General features: G+C 38.7%; 2 protein-coding genes across 3 annotated transcripts in view; one reads left to right on the forward strand and one right to left on the reverse strand.

The window, feature by feature from the left end:
• Positions 1 to 60: 60 nt before the first annotated feature.
• Positions 61 to 21123, reverse strand: part of LOC136434993 (mitochondrial inner membrane protease subunit 2-like) — a 57538-nt gene continuing 36475 nt past the window's right edge. Inside the window, exons 3-6 of one of the 2 annotated variants that reach the window (XM_066428147.1) lie at positions 6139 to 6204; positions 3856 to 3876; positions 3284 to 3386; positions 61 to 1171 (exon numbers count right to left, since the gene is read on the reverse strand). In XM_066428147.1, coding sequence (XP_066284244.1) covers positions 1010 to 1171; positions 3284 to 3386; positions 3856 to 3876; positions 6139 to 6204 — 352 coding nt within the window. In that variant the 3' untranslated portion in view covers positions 61 to 1009. The remainder of the gene's footprint in view (positions 1172 to 3283; positions 3387 to 3855; positions 3877 to 6138; positions 6205 to 21123) is intronic. The other variant, XM_066428148.1, reaches the window with a different exon arrangement.
• Positions 13023 to 21123, forward strand: part of LOC136434988 (leucine-rich repeat neuronal protein 1-like) — a 41953-nt gene continuing 33852 nt past the window's right edge. Inside the window, exon 1 of the mRNA XM_066428139.1 lies at positions 13023 to 13228. The gene's annotated coding sequence lies outside the window, so the exon portion shown is untranslated. The remainder of the gene's footprint in view (positions 13229 to 21123) is intronic.

Below are 21123 nucleotides of genomic sequence, written 5' to 3' on the forward strand. Positions count from 1 at the left end.
AAATGCTTAGAACTCTAGTCTATACTTAAGTTGGCAGAAACTAGGAAAAAATTTGAAAAGTTTCATCAGTTTGAGAACATGTATTACTTACATAACCATTATAATTATCTTACACCGGAAGAAAAATCACCAGGGAAGTCTTGCTTGTGTTCCACATTTGTTTTCTCAATCTCCAAATACCTAATCAGTATACTGCTGGGACTAACTACTGCTTTCTTCTAATTAGTGAACTAACGAAAAGCTGTTTCTAGTATCCAACTTGATCAATCAAGAATGCAATCCCTAATTTAGCCCCCAAAGGAGAATGTTGTTAATATGTAATAGCTTGAAATTGTATATGATGGTAATTTGTACTTGAAGCAAAGATACAAATAACAAAGCTAGTTAGATAAGGTAAGAGCACACATAGATTGTGTATGCAACAAACTTGACGGTTCCTAAAATGTTGTGAATACATACAATTGTGTAGCTGTCTTCTGTGTAGCTGTCTTCTAGCCTGTGGAACTGTCCTGAGATGTTGCTGGCAACTTAAAGAAGTAAAAGAATCTAATATGCTTTCAAACTTTCCAGAGGGTGTAACAATGGCATATTGTTATCATACTGTTTCAATATGGCCTTCCACATGCACTGCATACCTGTACAGTATATATATATAGAGAGAGTGTATTCAATTCAACTTGACTGCTATTGACATGACTAAGTATCTGAGAGTCTGATTCAGATTATAAACTAAGACAAAACTATTTGTACTGAGATCTGTTGTAAATGATGCTTCTTATCCCTACCGGCCAGTATTCACCTGTGGATAAATTTCGCTTTGGCAAGACATTGAAATACCACCTACCCATGGTGTGTTGCAAAATGTCCCTTGAATTGCATGTACATATTATACATTTATCATTTCAATCAATTTGGTTCCATAAACCACATTGTGTAAATCCCTGATAAAAAGTAACAGTCAATCTTACAGCTAATAAAAGGTAATTGGCATCTACAGCACTGCCAGCTGTTATGTCTTAGGAACGGTGACGGCGCCCTGCTCCTCCAGGTGGTCGATGGTCTCCTGATCTAGCGGCCGCCTGTCCGTGGGGAGAGATGGTTCGATCCGCTGCCATCGCTGCGGGGGCCAGAGGATGTGTGACGCTCGGGCGTGCACCAGACCTACCGACACCTTGGAGACGGGCAGAAATACAGTCATGTAGTCATGGCAGCAATATCTTCATCAAACACGGTTCACACCAATTAATAGTTAAACTTTTTACAATATCCTATGTATGCAAATTTGCATGAAGAACAGAAGCAGGAAAAAACAATGATATTTCAACTTTATCACAAGAATGATTGTTACTAGTATACAGATAGTGTCCTGCTTTAACATCATCTGGTTGATGAGGGACATGTAATGGGAACAGTAGCATCTGAAGGAACATCTCATAATAAACAAGTTTGAAATGGAAGACTAAAAAATTCTCAATTCTGAGTAGAACTCTCTGTCTTTACTGCCATGACACCTTTCTGTAATGTATAGACTATGTAATATATAAAAAAACTAATCTTCTCGACTTATTGAAGTTTTGAAATGTAATTATCATTGTGCATCAAAGTCCAGTGTCATTTCAAAGACCTCCTACAAACGTAAACGAAGCTAAAAGGAAGCGGCAGTCACAGAAAACTTCTCTAATCCAGACTGTCAGGTAATCTCACACAACAAGCATGTGCTGAGATTAGAAATCCCAATTTGCCCATGAGTTGTCTAATCCACTACACTACTGCATCCATATTGTTCCTTCCTGTATCCTTTACACGAAAGACCACATGGTTAGAAAGGACATTGAAGTTGAATGTGAAATTACTTCTAATTTCTTTATTGAAAGATTCCTGAAAAGATTTTCTATTTGAAAGCACTGTACACATGTACAGTGATGTACCTTTGTTACTAGACCTGTGTTGAGTTCTCAAACTCACAATTTTTCCTCTGGTATCAACCATTGCCTGCTCCAGTTATTCTTGTACTTATTGGGAATTCACTGCACAAGGATTATTTTTGCTTCCAATTAAGCTTAAGAACTACAGTCAAACCTGGTCAAGCAACCACCTGGCGCAGGCAACCACTTGCCTTCAAAGGACGCATTAAAACAGTCCCGTCCATTTTTATATAGTTAAGACCCTCTCCCAAGCAACCAACTGTCATCCCCAACCAGCAACCACTTTTTTCAGTCCCAAATGGGCCTTCACCCTCCCCTGAACAACCTAAATTGATTGACAGCAGTATCTAACCCAGCAGCAGTCTCTTCAAAATGAGTATTTCTGCAAGCTCTGGCACTCATTCAATTTTAACAGCCATTCATTCAATTTCAACACCAGAATCAGAAACAATTCTTATACACACTGTATTTTTCACAATACCAGTAACGCTACTGTAAAGATAGATGCAGTTGAATTACAGTTAAAATCTGTCAATGCATCTTTTTGTGTCATCAGTTAAAATCAGTGAAGCACCTAAATACTGCACAAAGTACAAATTGAGCCAGTTAGAATTTTGACCATATAACGTTATATACCATATAGAAACTGAATGCACTTGTTATGGCTGTTCTAGGAACAGACATCTAAAAAAACATGTTTGATTCTTAGATAAACACAGTTCTGATTGCCAAACAATGGTTTGATGAAATTTGTTTACATAACAGCATGGGGATTAAACACCATTGTGCATATCTTGTAGATATGTTTCCTGGGAACTAACTAAAGGTGAATTTTTTTTCCAATGTATGATTTTTTTTGGTCAACGAGCTAACCTGTCAGGAGCAACCACCTGTCCTCGGCAACCATTTTTGCTCAGTCCCTTGGGTGGTTGCTGAATACAGGTTGTATAGCTAAACCAAGTTTGTATGACAGATTTTCTTTTGTGTGAATTATTTGTAGACTGCAAACTACGTGTTCTGTACAATAGCTATGACAACTTTGTTAAAGCATAACAATCATGTTCGAGGGCTGGCAAATAGATAGTCTAATTGAATTTAATTGTAGATTACAAACTACACGTTTTGTATGGCAGCAATGTCAACTTTGTTAAAGCTTTACAAGTATGTTCTAAGACTGACAAACCTTTAACATAAGAGTAGACTCTTGATCTGATTTTTTATTTCACCTACATTTAATGTTGAATGATTTGATTTACATTTAACCTACATTTGCAAAACCAGGTCAATCGTCTAATGTATTTGTTTGCCCACTTTCATTACAAATTGCAGCAACTCAGTCAAAGCCAAACCAAACTTACTGGTCCGAAGAAATTGCTGTCCAGACTATGTCGGAAGTTGTCTCCTTCCACCCAAAAGTGACCGGACGGCACCCGGACATACCTGTTCTTGTATGTACGGGTTCTGTGGGGGGGAAAGAGCAAAGTTGCCATGATGATGGTATCAGCAAGCTTAAGAGTGTCACTGTAATTCAGACAAAAAAGTCATCATAGCTCTAGCTAAGCTCACAACAAAAAGAACTATATCACAAGTTTCATGATGAGTCAGTTTCACTTTCGATTTCAAAATCTTAAAGGGAACATTCAGGAATGTTATTTAAAAGTAGGGTAAATGGCATATAATATAGTATGGGGATGTGACGTCAAATTTAAAGGGGAAGGAAGGGTGCCGGTAATTACTTTAATCTCTGAAATTGCCTCTAGCAGTATAACAGAGATAAACAAGTCAGTAAATTTTAGACAATAAAGAAACCTCTCTCTACCTCAGTCTGAAGACTACATCTGCATTCATTTTGCAATTACAGTATATCTTTTTGTATCAATTTTCCCCACTCCATCCATCAAAATAATACATGATTGTATTCACAACTTACCCTGGCATTTTGAATGTGTGTCTTGATGCAAGGACAAAAGAAAAAATGAAATGAATTTCATCTGCTGCTGGAAAACTAGTGTCTCATTAAAAAAAAAAAAAATACCTCAGAGTCTGCTGCATCAAATATCTAATGTAACTACACTGTTAAATTTCTAATATGATATAATATTATGATATGGGTCTAACCATATAGTATTTTTTTCTGATTGTGTAAAGATATGACTTCTGCTTACTTAGAGACTGTCTCTATGTCTTTCATCTCGAGAACATCCTGTAACCTAAGCCACTAAATCAGCAGATGACTTGACACCATAGAAACAGTGACGCCAGGGCCTAAACCCTGTTTAACTGACTCGACAAGAATCACTTTTGTACCAAAATGAAATCCCAAATTAAGGCACAAGCGTCACTCTTTGCTTGCATAAGCACACTGTATACTAATGTATAGGCTTAATGTTGCTTCCTGCGGGTTCAAACTACGACAGTGACAAATGGAACATCAGTTGCCATGCAGAGACCTTGTCCTTCTTTAAGTCCGTCATATTGACACAAATGTAGCAAGATAAAAGTGCCGAAATTTTGTCCTGTCTTTTAAAATGTTGGAACATCAATTTTGTGCCACTTTGTATGGTTCTGACCTTTAGACCAAGAGTTTGAGATGGATATTACAAAGTCTTGGCTAACAGAAGCTACTTATCATGCTGTTTGATGTCTGTTGATGACAGCTTTCTCTTTTTCTTGTATAAATCATGTAGCGTTGAATTTAAACAGGAAAACTGTACAACAGTTTCTTGTTTTACAAGAGTTTCTTGTTTTACTCTTTATGGCTGCCTTTGCATTCAGGTCAATGACACTAGCAACAGTTCAGTCAGTTACTCAATTCAGGACAATGAAATCAAGCCTAAAATGATTGGCCTGAATTTTAATGTATACTATGTACAAAAGTGATTAAATTTGATGCATACATGAAATTCACACCCACCCATTAAATTGGTAATTACATGACACTGTATATATCAGTTTTTTTTCTGATATGATGCAGGAACACAGTAACTCAAGCTTTGTATATGAAAAATCACATGATTGAATCAAAACAAGATGACCTAAATTTTCTCAATAGTTATGTAAAAGCATCCACCTACATGTATAGCTGAGCATAAGAGAGTGTTTTTTTCTTCTTCAGAAACACACAAGATTGGGTCTGAGACTGGCACAGATGCATTGGAATGTGGAAATATTGATCATCAATATTCTGTATAAGTGATTTGTTGAGGGTTAGCTGGGAAGGTTAAGTAGATGTGAACAACTGACACTAGGAAGCCCCAGTTCTGTCAGACATTTGTCCACATCACTTATGGTTTGTTGTTTTAAAGATTTAAAGTCAGGGCAAAGGCCAAAAGATCAAAAGCACTGCTCAAATCTAGCACAGATCAAAATGGGAATGCACAGTGTAAGGGTGTTGCAATGCTTTCAGGTATCTCTAAAATGTTGTAATTTTTGTGATCTTTGAAATGTTGTCAAGGTTATCAAAGTTAGATATGGTGGAGTTCATACAGAATGGCATAGAAACAGTGACATTAAATACATAGTTATGTCAGTTAAAAATCAGGATTTCTGAAACATTTGTGCCAAATATCAGATGAAGCTTTTGTGGCAGATGTCGAAAGCTCCTGCCACCTAATTCGTGGACACAGCAGGACTACTTCCCTGATTTATGTAAATACAGCATTTTCTGATTAGAAATCTAATAGCTAAAGATCACGGAGTGCCTGCAGTCACGGCTTCTTCATGGTGCAATAATGGACTCATGTTAATCCACAACACAAGAAGCACTCAATCAAACAATGGGTCAAAGATAGTTCGGTGGTGTCACGAATGGTGATTTATGTAAACCCTTCTGGCTTAATTTTTGATAACACTATTTTGTTTATTTGGTTTATCAAGATGCCCTTTAGCTCCTTTGGTATACAATTTAGGGAATCTACCTTAAACACCTAATTCTCACCTTTGGCATACAATTTGGGGAATCTCACTTTAACACTCAACTCATATAAGAACATAAAATGAAAAGCACATTGCAGCCCCCTTTCTAATAAAGACCTTTTTGTTCCTCAGGCATTTTGCCTATCCTAATAGTGTCACTGCTTATACACGTCACATTGGTGGCAAATGCCATCCATAACATGCTACAGTTATTGCAGTGGTCCACATTTTCTGCCAATAAGTTTATAATCATATAGCTCACTTCAATAAATCTGAGGCTAAGTGAGGCCCAGCTTACCTGACTGTGTCCCCCTCCAGGGCTATCACTCGCTTGATGATCCGCTGTTCGGGGTCGCGGGGTGATCTACGGGGGGAAAACATCATATCAGGACTTTCATAACTTCATCAATCATCTTTTTCATACATTTAACATATGGAAGTGGGTCAGACAATATGTTAAGTGTGCGGGGCTGTGGTACGGAACACATGATTGGATACAAGTGCATATAAGTAAATTGTGTTCAAACTTTTCACTTCTTACAATCTTAATCTGACAGGTGTTAAACAGTATCTTTCGTTAGCACGATGCTAAACTTTCTTCCAACACTAAGGTATACACGGATCAATTTTTCATCGTCTACTGTCGCCTTCTTCAGAATCAATAAGGAGCTTTCATGATAAGTATCTTTTGTTGCTTACTCTGCGATGGTAAATCATTTCTGCAATCCTTATGAAACTTGTGATATAGTGTCAAGTCAGTCATAACTCCATCAATCATTTTTTCATACATTAAACATATGGAAGTGGGTCAGACAATATGTACAGTGTACAGGGCTGCAGGGCAGAACATGTGATAGGATACAAGTGCATACAAGCAAGTTGTGTTCAAAGTTGTCACCTGTTAAAGTCTAAATCTTTGTTTAACAGTATCTTTAGTCGTGTACTCTGTGATGGCAAATCATTCCTCTCATCCATATGAAACTTATATGTGATATGATGGTACCTTGCTTTTAGAAGAGCATAATACCATCTTTTCCAAGTAGCTATCAAACTAAGAATCAATAATGAAAATCTATATCCCTGAAATTAGCTTGTTATCAACATGTCAGTCAATCATGGAAGGGGCAAGAAATATTGATCGGAATCATTGTACAAAAGCCACAGTATGTAAGATTACATTCTCCAGTAGTATAGATTTCATATTATGGAGAACACTGCCTACAAATGTGAATCAGCACCAAGGACAGTGACAAGTTAGAACAGCAATCATATCAGCACTCTGGACAGACCCTTTTCTGAGAGCTGCAAATGCAAAATGTCATCTCATTTTGAGACTTTCTGATGACTAATTGCGACATGTATCATGGAAAAAGGGTATCTGAGTTAATGGACATATATAGAAAATTACAGGGCAGGCAGGAAAACCCATTATGTTGTATTGCTGGTAACAATGTTTGTATATATGAGCCAATCAGTGTCACCAACCATGAAGACAAACATATTGTATGTGTAACAGGATTAACAGACTTCTTCTAGACTGAAAAATTGAACAGAATGGGGTGGAATAGCACCACAAAACCTCCAATTTACTAATGCCCTGCCTCCGACATGTACAGGAACATTACATCTGCTGCCGTATGATTGAGTTCTACAAATCCGCAACATCCGGGGGGAAATCTGGACGGGAGGAGACAATGACTACCGGGATTACAGACCAGATAGTGGACGTTATGGTGTATGTTAGAGGCTTATTGTCTGTCTGGAGTTACCTCATTACCATACATCACTCACATCTCTAATCCCAGTAGAACCAGTACGGCTATTCCAACACATAAAGGAAGTAGAATGGGAGAGGAGACAGCTTTCATACAGAATGAAAAGTGACATTGATCATTCCAGCAATCTTGGAGGCTGCAGATAACAACAGACAGCTGTAGTCAGGTCTGATTCAATCTTTTGTCAAAGTCAATTCCTGCCATGTATGAATCCTGCCTGCAGGGTTCATCTAGGGAGTGAAAAGATCGAGGCAATCAGGAGAAAAGGGAATAATCGTTCTACAACAGGACAGACTGAGCTATAGAATTAATACACCACTAATTAATGCTACACCTTTTATCAAAATCAATATTTGAGATGAATATTCAAATCACAATAACATTGCTTAGGCCACACCAGCTTAATTTGTTGCTCCTCGGATTTTTTCAGAAAAAAGCTGGAGCGACAGGGCGAAAATAGTCTGGGGTGAAGTTAAGGGTTTACATAACATAAAGAAGAAGAGGATTATTCCACTTTCAGCTCTGTATGGCTCATTTTATGCAAATGAACCCCTTTCTTTGATCAAGTACTATGATTTCAGTTACAAAATGACCTTTTGCCATGTAATATATGGATTCATATTGAGAAATAGTTTTGATAAATGAAAAATTATAACTTATGATCAATGTGACCACACTTTTTAGGTATGTGCAGGCCTTTATGATCTATCTTGGTGGCTAAATGGGAATAGTGACCCAAATGAACAGATATTAAAATTGGGAGTTAAAATTTGTAAATGGGAAAAGTGACCCAATTTTTTTTTTTCAAAATGGAAAAAACAGGACAGGCTATTCCGAGAAGCAACAAATTAAATTGGCGTGGCCTTATACTTAGTTATAGCCCAGCTGTGCTTTGTTCATGCTTTTGTGAGCGTATCCTGGTAACCTTTCCACATTTCACATTGCTGCATGGTTTTGCTGACCCAATAAAATTCTCCCCTCCCCAAAGGTAACCACTTAATCAATGTCCGCCTGTAACGGATGTGCAGTGACCTAAGTGTGCAAGTAATGCGCTGTGCAGAAGAATGTTTCCCCTCCAGCTGGCAGTGTGGTTGAACCCACCGAGGGATCAGCACTCTTGCTGAACAAGCAAATCACTTAAATCCTCACACACCAATCATGCATCATCCACGCAGCCATGGTGCTCACAGTCGCTTTCAGTTAGATCCTGAGACAGATTTTTGCAGGTAAGCAAAGAACATGTAAAAGGCAGAAAAGTGACTCACTTGTTGCAGTAAAACCAGAAAAAGATGAGCAGGGACTACAGGAGATGTGAGCTTACCAAAATACATGTATATGTGTCAACCAACAATGAGGGAATGGGTAGTATGAATGGGTAATAAAATATGTAACATTAGGATCTGCATGGATGAAAATAACTCAAAGGCAACATATGTTATGCATGACTGAAAGTTGCTGAACGTACGTACAAGCCTGTTTGCTATTCTCTGCATGTTTGTGCATGTACTACCACCAGCTTCCTATAAGTCATCGTTTGAGCTTGCTCCACAAAAGCTCTTATGTTATTATTTTTTTAAAACCTGCGTGTACAGTTGATGTGAAGCCAAGCAAAAAGAAAAAATACTCGTCAGCTCATAGAGAAGGTAAACCTGAAGGTAAACCTGTAACACATGGTTTTGAATACACTCAGGTAAGAATGACAGAGGGGTTGGTTACATTCATGTAGAGTCACACAGTACTGTGAGAAACACCGTCCCATGAATATTCTATAAGCTTCCTGTGGTGGGAGCTTATTAGCTTTTGTTGTTTATCAAGTCTGGTACTTTAGAACATATTCTATGAACTACTGACCTGAAATACACAGCCACACAAAATAATGCATTTCCTATAATCTGTACTGTTTGTCAGACAGCTACAACCAAAATCCTTACCCATCCTGTGCTTTATGGCAGAGAGCCATCGCATTCGCGTAATGGCTTATTGCGTTGGCGGGCTACAGTACATATCTTGACCCTTGGTATCAGAGGTCAGACAAGGAAGGTGCCCTATGATTCTGTTTTCACTTCCATCTTGATTCCACCTAGATAAGTTACACACTGCTACTGGTACATCAAACAACATGTGTGATCTTGAAAGTCCATGGCTGCAAGGAAACCTGCGACTGTGGAAATGACTAATAATTTAAGTGTGCACAATATTGTGCCTTCTTAATGCCCATATATCACTGTCTTTTACTTTTAACATGAATCAGGAACCTGAACCAGGCTAAACAAAACATGTACACTGGCTAAAAAGTTCATCTCTTGTTGTAATATAGGGTTAATGACCCGCCCTGAGATCTGTACGTACGGTGTGATAAGGCATGGTCGTTCCTATAACCGCCGAATAAAGTACCGAGGTCGCGAAGCAACCGAGGCACTTTATGAGGTGGTTATAGGAACGAACATGCCTTATCACACCGTATAGACCGAAGGAAAGTGGGTCATTAACGTTATCATCATATAGCCATTGTCCATGTCGTACTAGTAGTTAGTAGTACTGTGAGCAGTATTTGATTTTGTGTCATTCCTGGGCCGCAAAAACGTTCGCTACGGGTGTTCTGCATCACACGGGGTTCTATAGAATGTTTAGAATGCATTTTGAGTGTTTCGGTTGCGCTGCTGTCGAACATTCGAACGCAAAAGTGGGTCCGTACAAAGTTTACAGCCTCGCAGGTCCAAACGAAGTTAACAGACCAGCAAATGGAGCCTTCTGATTGGTCGACGACATCTACCTATATGATAATGTGTGATAAGACTATATTATGCTGTCAACTTCTCTGACTTTCATATCCATTTCCATTTCCATGCTAGTAAACCTAAGAGCCTACATCAAGTTAACACTGCACCTTTTACATGTTGTACTAACAGTAGTTTTCTGACATGGAATTTATTGGCACACATCTATTTTTGCATCTGATTGAGTTCTCCAGAGTAACTCTGAGATTTATGGGCACTGATTACGTGGAAATGCTGTATCTGGCTCCACTCAGACGGGAGAGTAAAGCTGCCACTATCACTTCAAACAACATGTTAGTTTAGAGGGCAAGGGGACCATTAACTGTATCTTATGCAAACTGTACAACCCTGTATCTTGTGCAAACTGTACAATCATGCATCTTATGCAAACATGTATCTCATGTGTTACTTTGGCATTGGCTGCTCATCTCCATGACTTAGCTTGTGTCTGCTGGCCTTTTCCTCTATATTCTGCAAATATTTGCAGAGGGAAGTTGATATACATTTTTGTAGAGCATTGATTTCTTTCCCTAAGTTTGATTGCCCAAAACATGATGACATTTATAGATGTAATTGTTCAGTTCTGAGTAAAAGAGACTGTAACTGCAGTATAGGTACAATAAGTTTTGCAAAGCTCCAAAAGTGCACTGAGAGATTTTTGGTGGTGTGCAACAGTTGGTTTCTCCCCAGCAGATGGAAAGACTGTATATCTATGAGATGTCACTGAAGTTCCATTTTGGCACGTAAGCTCCTTCCATCAATACTTCTGTCCAATACTGGAATGGCAGATAAGGTTAGGGTTAATGTCTGTCTAGAGCACATTTCCGTAACGCCTCTCTATCCCCGCTTCCGAGATGAAAGCCTTTCTGAGAGCCGGCTGGAACCTTGATTTCCGCCTGTAGACATATCAAAGAGCTGTTTTAATCTGGTTTCCTATTAGACCTGGACCCCGTATCATCATATGATTAAGAGAGCTCTCACTCAAAGTACACGGTAAAGACGGCACCGACTGAACCTGAGCTGACTGGAGACCTGGCAGTGTTAAATTAATGACACAGTACCGCGGAAAACGAGATCTTAGGGAGATACCGTCCTGAGGGGACAAAGCTGCCAGTACCTTTTCTGTCAGAGAGAGAATGCAAGGCGGTTACGGCTGTTCAATGGCAGTCTCTCAACTGTACCTCTGAGCAATGGGGCTGCCGTAGTCATTTCCTCTTAGCTATTTGTCAGCCCTGTATCGATCTACCTGACAACAAGACAAACACAGGCTTAGAGTGGCTGCCTGCTAGGGCAGCTCCATCACTTGGCCATGTTTTCTCTCAGTCTGTCAATACCTAATCAGTCTATCACGGCTAAATCCCCTTTCCTTGTAATCTGCATGTTTTGGGGGGCAAATGCTGCCCCAGGGACAGCAGCATCCAATCAGAGCAATGGGTGCTTAATTTGATTGCAGACAGAAGGAGCCACCTTTCCAAATTTCACATAATGGGCTGTTGTTGACACACATGCAGGGGGGACAGCCCACTACTATTCTAACTTATACCTTGTTTTTGTTTTGTTTTGATATATTTTGTTAAATTTCTGTCAACAAGATGCACAGTGTATGAGCTTGTTAGGATCTGCCCTATATGTTTTGTATGTACAGCACTTTAAAATTTGCTCTGTATATTTGTCCTTTCATCCTATGGGGGGAAAATACAGGCTTCAGTTGATATTTTTGTTTCTGACAAATTACACGACATGTACAGAATTTTCTCAAACATTTCATAATTCACACCTTTAACACCACAATCATGCAGTCTTACAGAATGTGATGGGCATAAACCTAAGATTCATTGCAATGTTCAATCAGCAAACTTTAAGGCACAAAGTTGTCGTACCTATTTGGTTATATGATATTTTTACATTATGTTTAATGATACCATAATTCATATTGAATAGCTATGCTAAGGTAATTTTGAGGCCACATTGATTCTATTTCTTGGTTTCAATACTTTTTCAGTAATAACTTCAATTTATATAAAAATATAATGATAGTACCCTTAACTGATAGAATTTTACAGTAGCTAAAGGTACATTTGTATATTATCATACTTTAAATTTGATTTCAAATTTTCTAATATCAAAATTATACAAATTTTTGTCTTGTCCAAAATCCTCACACAACTGACTGATGTTGATAACCATTGAGTCATGACTACTTTTGCCTGGACTATGCAGAATAAGGTCTTTAAAGTCATATGTTCCTAACAAAATCATTTGAGAAAATGAGCTTCGACTAGAGTATGCATGTTATTGACACCAGGACCAAGAAACTTGCTAGCACATCAAAAATTCTGTCCCCAATGCTTCGTCATTTGCATTTTCTTTGATACATGAAAAACAAGAAGAATACAAACGGTTAAACTTGGTATCATATACTATTAGGTGAAAGTGTGAAAGCAATGTTTCCCAAATGCCATGTTGATTTCTAATACATAAAATGTTAAAGTCAAGAAAACTGATCAGGTGATGTTCTTAAGATATTCCTATTGAAAATACAGCTTAACTGATCAATATGCATTCTCCTCACCCTTTTCCCCAAACAAATGATGTAATGGACTCTCCCTGTAAATAATATATAGCACTTCATAAATATGTAATGACGTGAAACGCTACCACCTCCACACTCACAGTAAACCTCGTAAGCCGGCACAACGTGGGAGATCGCTGCCTGGCGTCTGTGACAACCCTACTATTTGCGTGCGGATTCATGCTGGGACAAGACGATGCTGCGGTCATGCCCGGGTATGACAGCATGTAAAAGTATGGCGTGCTGATTTGGTTTCAGAGACTGGTAAGTGTAATTTTGTATTTAACGTTTTAGCCTTGATTCTTACATGCTTACAATGCTTTAGGTGTTGTTCAACAATGACAATAGCATTCAAGGACGGCATACTGGTTCACAATAGGTACATGTAACAAAGCAGCTGTAAATGTAAGAATTTAACTATGGGCATTTGTTGTAAGGTGGCTGTAATCATTTACCAATTATGCATAAGGGTGACTCAATTCATTTTCCATAGGGACATAATCATGTTCCTCTTATCTGTATGGTTTTTTAACCTGAACAGATGCATCATTTTTTTTCTTGCACAAATTTGTAGTGATAATGAGGGAAGATAGATTGAGCAGGAACAAGTAGATATTATGCTCAAACAAAGGCATGATGTATTACACAACAAGCAATTCATTAGATACAGACATGAAAATACTCTGACATTTCAAAACCATTCTCAATACAGCAAAACATTGAATGTAATTGGGAGTTTTCTTCGATTTCATATATCACAACACAACAATGAAAAGATACCAAACCGAAGTGACAGTTACTACAAGTGGCCTGATAGACGGTTTCTGAGAGTAAAGACAGATAAAAGCTCTAACCATCCATCCTAACGGGCAGGGTTAGAAATCTGACCCTCTACCCATCATAGAAGTGGTCCTTAGATCCAGCTGTCACCAATGGTGTCTGTAAAGTATCTTCATCGATGGGTGAACAGTAGGTTTTCGATAAAGATGAGTCTAAAAATATCACTGGGCATTCATTTGGTACAATTCATTCTGCTGGAATTGGACACATCCTCTGCATGAGGGTCAGCAAAAGCATTGATACGACACCAGCAAGATGGTTCATTAAATAACTGGGTTGTTGGCTATATATATACAAACTGCGTTTTATCTTGTCTTATCCTTTTTTCATCCATTCTTCAATGAGAACTGTATGTCTGTTTTTATGAGGGTAATTCAATTCAACACACACTATTTCTTTACACATGGTGCAAAAGTGTTAAGACTGAAAACGTAGATGGTCAAACATCATCTGATTATTTAGTGCTCTCTATAAGTGGTTCTTGTTAATGCGAAGTACTTTTCTGGGGTCAATCAGCAAACATACTCTGAACATACTGCAGCTCCCTGTATGGGTTCAGTATTAGGGCAAAGATGTCTGCAGAGATTACAGCTAAAAGGTGTCAGACAGTCCCACCAACTGCCTGGCTCAGTGCTGTGGTAAGGTTGGGGAGGTGCTGAGATACAAATCCCGCTATGGGGCTTAGGAGCTTTACTATAAGGTTGGTTTCGATTAGCACATACATGTGGTACACTTAACTATAAAATATATACGTCATGTACATGTATATGCCTGGCTGTGCAACATTGAAATTGAAGCAACACAATCCACTAATTCAATGAACAGGTGACATCAGCTTCATCAATATCTACATACAACTGTTACTGAGTACAGCTCAAAATTGATTTTTTTTGGCTGACTTACAATTGTATGCTGTTTCACCAATTAGCACATACTATAGATGAGCACAAGGAAGAAGGCTCATCTATACAATCAACAAGTCCGCATCATTTACAGCACATGCAATATGTATATAGGTCAGCTTGGGGCTGGCTTAAGTCTTTGACTTATCCTTCAATTATCCATCGGGCAGAGATGAGGTCCCATGTCCATTGCAGATGGCCTGCAATGAAAGTAGAGCACCAGTCCTGTATACCGTCACCTGTGGTTACGCTCATGAGCAAATCTAACAAGCAAGGACCATTTTACACCCTCTAAATTAATCATCTAAGAGCACTGTGCACAAAATGTGCCATTAAAGACCGGCGCAGGTTAAGGGCCTAAGGCTAATGCCAAACTCAAGGGCCAGGACCTAATGCCCAATCCACTTGAACAGAAATTACACCACACAAAGAAGATGACAGGACGGATCGATGCACCAACTGGGATTAATGATTCCAGGGCCAAAGGTAGTTAATTTGAATCACCCCAGTTTCCTAGAAGAGACAAAGGTCATAAAGTCATTATTACAGATGATAACCCTTGAGAAAAGTAAGCCTGAGGGCTTAAGGCATGGATAAATGATGAAACTCACATAGAATACCATGAGCTTTGGCTAATTTCCACACGTAACTTCTTTCTGAGAGGGATTTAACTTGAATCCGATTGGGTCAAGGGCTGTCCAAGACCATTGCCTCTGTGAAAGGGAGGTTTTGTAGTCATTTGGTGTTTTTCAGGGTCATCACTTCCAGTATTGGCATTTAAATGCTAGGCACTTCGACACTAACCGGAAGGTGGGTCAAAGTTGGTAGAAGTTAACGTAATACTATTCTAATAAATCAGACATGACAGGGAGTCAATGGAAGAAGCTTCATGAGGAGGTACTGTTATTATGGTCTGTCTATTTGCTTGACATTGTGTTTTCACAGTAACTATAATTTTCCATATGCTTAAGTTGATGTTTGATTTTTGGGTGACACAGGCTTTCAAAGTTTACGAAGTCTACACGACGTAGTTGGAGAATAGCGTTTACATGATGCTAGTCTGCAATGACCTACATGTACCAACCTGAAGAAGCTATTCACGAATTTTACATTTACCGTAGCGTCATCATCATTTAGGATATACCTTTATATCATAGCCGGGCTGTGATAACCTTCGATACAGGTGTTCGGACCGGTCCATACTTTACAAAATGAACTTCTTTTGGAATAATAGGTTTTATGACGTACTGAATTATTAAAATGAAAATGATGGCATTATTATCATCAATATTTTGGAGAAACTTTATTGGGGTACGAGCACTGTTGCATAATACTGCCCATCTGTCTAAAGAAGCCAGATTTTGTATCCTTGGGAAACCAGCCAAAATCAATGTACACTTGGATACAATACAGAAAGCAAAGATTACACTGTCATGTACATATGCATGAACTTACTTGCCCTGTACACTTTCAGCTGTAGCTGTTTTAGCTGTTCATTATGCAGCAGTCTAGAATACATGCTTTTGTCCATCACGGTAAGTCTTGCCTTGACAACCAATCTCAAAGTTGATTTGCATAATGAAAAATGCGGTTCTTGAGAATTGAACTAACTTAAAGGATTTATTTACTCACAGTAAAACAGTTGAAGAACAACTTTGGGGTTAGCATGACTCTGTTACAGCTGTCAAAATCCTTAGGGATGGATTTGACATTAAGATAAAAGATCTCATCTCACACAATTCAGGTGAGTCTGAAATCACAGCTTGAAGCATCTTCTTCCATTACCTCTGAGGACATTTCAGAACTGCCGCAGTCTGACCCGTCCTGTTCAATCAGCACTCTGGGGTTTGTAAATGAAGTCTCCTATCCTGTCTGTCCTTGTCGATGAATGTCACAGAATGTCACGCACACCGCTTCTGCCCAAGTGGTGACCCAATATGCAAATAGTACAGTCATGCAATTGTGAACAATACTTTACACCCTGTTAGTTCCTAAATGTAATCCCTTCATTGATCAACATCACTGTCGTTCTACGTGTAGTTGTGCCTAAAATCTGTCAAGCTAGTCACAGTTACAATATACAATTGCCCTGTACAATGCAGATGGTGTGCCTGTGGAGCGACCTCATACCTTCGTACCTCATACAAATAACCGTTTCCAGTGATACATCATAGTTATTAAATAAAAATGCTCTCACTCACTGACGTTCTGCCACTCTTCTGACAGTGTTTTCAAATAACTACAGATACACATGTACACCAACACAAACAAACAGACACACTAAAAACAAACTTTAAGACTCTGCACATGCACTCAAACATCATCATAACATTGGTCACATTCCAGTGCTTTCCAATTTAGTCAAGCTGAATTTTTCTCTTATCTCAACTAGATTATTACACAAAAAGTTCTCAATAGAAGGCAGGCTTCTTAAATTCGAGAAACATTTATGACAAGACATCGTCAATGTTGTCTTTTGGGGCAAGGTGGTTCTCCCCATAACTTCCTTGTTTTGGAAGCATACTACCCGTTATTATACTGATTTATCTCCTGTGCATATAGAACACTACTCTCGTGCTTATCGCACATTCTGTATGTGTAAATTACACCAAGGGAAACTGCTCATCCATTTTGTCATTTTTCAATGGCATAGTAAATTACTCCACGTGAAACTCCAACATAGATCATGCTCTATATTGTTCTTAATTGTTCCCTTAAACTACTAGACATTTGGGAAAGACAATAAACATAAAAAGTAACTGCCTGCACAACTGATTGGTTGAGTGAAATATACAATGTACCCAACAATAAATTTTGCTGGCCATTTTTGAGGCGTTGTTGTGCATTTATAGTCAGGGCTAATTTAGAGTTATTTCAGGGAATGGAACATCTGACCATATATTGCTGAAGGCATTTGCATTGGTTAGATTGTAAATGAATCAAACATATAGCACAAACCAAACCAAACTTCAGTTCTTGGCTACATGCCGATTTTGTCAATTCCAACATGACATTAGACCAAGAAGTTCTCAAACATGAAATTGATATTTCATGCATGGAACTGGCTCCAAGCCGAGGGGCTGTATAACCAGTTATGCATTTACCATGTGCTATTACAGAGCGGAATTGCCACCCTAACTGAAGGAAACTACCAACGTTATGGTCATCTTTATATCTTCGGAACTAATGTTCAGGATTCAAAGTGCTGTGCTTTATGACACATAATAACAGCTACCAGGTGTTTTGCTCCTAACATTAGCCTTTATTTATTTGGAGGCTCCTTTCAGACACGAAATGAATACAAAAATATGCACCAGGAAATCCTTTTTAGATGCATGGTTTTGATATGGACAAATGTTGTGCAAAGTACAAAATTTGTAAGTGTGCGTTACTGCATTTCTTGCAGTGGCATAGAAAATGGTATGTAATGAGTTAGGACTGATTAATTGAGGGATGTAAGGGTCTAACGTTAAATCATCCAGGGTACAATTTATTCACACTGGTGGACAGCTTGACTGCCAATTCCTTTTTCGATGGTGTTGTTTTTCAGTATTCTCTTTAGCAGTGCTTTCTTTTGTGAATCATTTTTCAACTATCATGCTACCAGTGCACCTAAAAAGGTGGCAAGGTGGTATTGTGGTTAGGATTGTTTACATAAACTGTATTCTGAATTCGAAGGTGCTGAGTTTGAATCCCTAGCAGGCCCCAATGTTGTGCCCTGTGGGAAAAGATGCTAGATACACCAGGAACCTAACTCCTTACTTGATTCAGGTAAAGATGCGTACTGACTGTAGCTTTGGTTTAAGAGATCCGCTGATGGGATATAAAGCTGGAAGCTGGAAGGTCCCACCGCACTTATTAACCTTTAGCACACTGAAGCGCTGTTTGGCACCCCATTCTCTATTGGCTACAGAATTAGGCGGGAGGCAGAAGGTCAAATAGAGTATGGGTTCTACAGTCCTGTCTTACATAGCTTGTACCTAATGTACAAAACTGGTGTGTTACGCCCAAAGGTGGTTTACCAGACGAGTTTTGCAGAACAAGCAAACCTGAGTCTGTCTCTCATAGATAATTTTCTATCCATGCCTAATGATACAGGAAGGAGAAAACATCCCAAGTAGGCAAACACAATCTGAAAAATTATCACATCAGTCCCAGGTACCAGACTAGATCCAAGTCCATTAGTTGTTACTTAAATCAGGCCTTTAATCATGACTCTCGTCGTTGGGTCTCGAGACATCCAAGGAGGTCATTATCATCCTGGATAATCAGCCTGTTGCGTTGTTAATGAGGACTTGCACTTGACTTTGGACACATCGCAAGTCATCAAAGCAGGGACTTGGCTCAGCCTACATGACAAGTACAACTTAAGACAAGATGTCTTACTCAGTCTTAGATGACAACATAATTGCCTTAGGCTTGCCTTCAAATGTAATCTATAGCTACAATAAATAACAAAATCAAATGCTGGTATCTTAATTGGAATATTGTGATGACCAGGACTCTTATTGTGAAGAAGACTTCAAGTCTGTTTTAGTTTGTTTTTTCTGCTATCATAATATGTTATACAGCCATGGCTGCCCAATTAACCAGTGACATATTTAATTCTAAAACAGGTCACCCTGAAAATGAAATGATACAAAATATTTCCAGGAATCTTGTATCTAAAAGACACACATGAATGTGACTTTCTCCTTGATGCAAGAAATATTACTTTCATATGGATAGTTGTGTTCAACTGGACCATAAAAAGTAGTATACTCCTCCGGTCTTGCCCTTGTTGATGCTCTTAGTGTTGATACCGTATGCAGGTCTCATATGATCCATGATCATACGAGATTACAGAGCTTTTTCTGCGTAAATGGGTCAGATGACCAGGTCAAGCCGGGCAGGCCCCAATTGGACTACTGGCGCTACAAGAAAGCTGGAGTATTTAATCCCATGGTGAAAGCAAGTGGCCTGCAGCTGGCAATGTGGTCATTGGTCTTCATAACTGTACTACACAAACTTTGGTGACATAATTTTCATGGGGAAAAAAGCACCAGCATTAGCTACAAAAAAGTATTTGACTATCGGAACCGATGAGAGAAAATTAACGCTAGACCTGAGCATTTGCTGGATGAAGCGTTATGACTAAAAGCAGATTTTGAAACTGAAAGACTAGTGGTAAAACATTCCTGTCAAAATGATGGAATGTTTCTTAGACAAAGACGAAAGACGATTTCCTTCCTTGCTTTGAAAACAATCTACATGTCGTCTTTGCTGTACCCTACAGTACAATGTAGTCCTGTCCACTTCTCCAAGGTCCAATCCCTACCTACTCATAATTAGACCTCTGTGGCTACCAGCAGAGCAAAAAGAACTGCAATGGCACTCTATATTGGAACATCCATTTTCCTCAGCTTCCTTGTTGACCAAAAAGCAATTTTCAGGCCAATTTACCCTTCAAAGGAACTCCCATTTCGGTAAAAGGAGTAGGTTGTATGATGGGGGAGAACCCAAGGACAGTCTGTCCATACACGTACATCACGGTAACCTGATTTGACAGAACCATGGTAACAGTAAATGTACTGGAAATAATGTTTACACCGAGGTTAAGCAATGACGCCACCCTTAGGAAGTCTAGTTTAGCTGTGGGAAATGTAATATTGCACATTAATATTGTGTGCAGAAAGCCAATATCTTAGACAAAAGAATATGACGTACATATATATGCAGACAGGTTGACACTAATGACAACTTATACAAACTGAGATTTTGAAACAAATGTGATTTGATTCAGATATAAACAGGTTTTTCCTCGTATCTTTTTTATTTACTAATATCATATTCTAACTTAAGGGTCACCGGTCCTGTTACCTAAGATAATTTGATCCTATGACTAATCATTTTGCAACTCGATTATCTTCCTAAATTGCAACCCTACACCCAATTACTTTGCAAAGAAGAGGGATCTCCTTTCAAATGATCTAATGGGCAAAATACAAACTTTTAAGCTACAATGATACAGGAATAATGGGTGAGGTGCAAGAAATAAAATGTAGAAAAATCTCATTTGCACGGATTCTGCCTCTCCAGAGGAAGGCAACCAAACTCTTTCACTATCATGACAATTTGTCAGTGGTCCAACTGGCATTTAACTAAATGTATAGAATATTTGAATACATTTACATCAGAGCTGCAACAGTTGCTTATTACTGTCATTAAATATTCTTTCAATGCAGCCTACTTCATACATTGTGTATGAGGTATGGATCATTTAACCTACTGTTAATCAGCATTTCTGTGATGTAGATGTGGCAGCCACCATCGATAATGGAGCCTTAATTGTGATTTAAGCCAATCATTTTGCACAGCAAGATCTGTCTCCCTGGGCTATTAGACACTTGAGATGGGAACTACATACAACAGGATTTG

The sequence above is a fragment of the Branchiostoma lanceolatum genome, chromosome 5, assembly GCF_035083965.1.
Source record: "Branchiostoma lanceolatum isolate klBraLanc5 chromosome 5, klBraLanc5.hap2, whole genome shotgun sequence".
NCBI classification, from domain to species: Eukaryota; Metazoa; Chordata; class Leptocardii; order Amphioxiformes; family Branchiostomatidae; genus Branchiostoma; species Branchiostoma lanceolatum.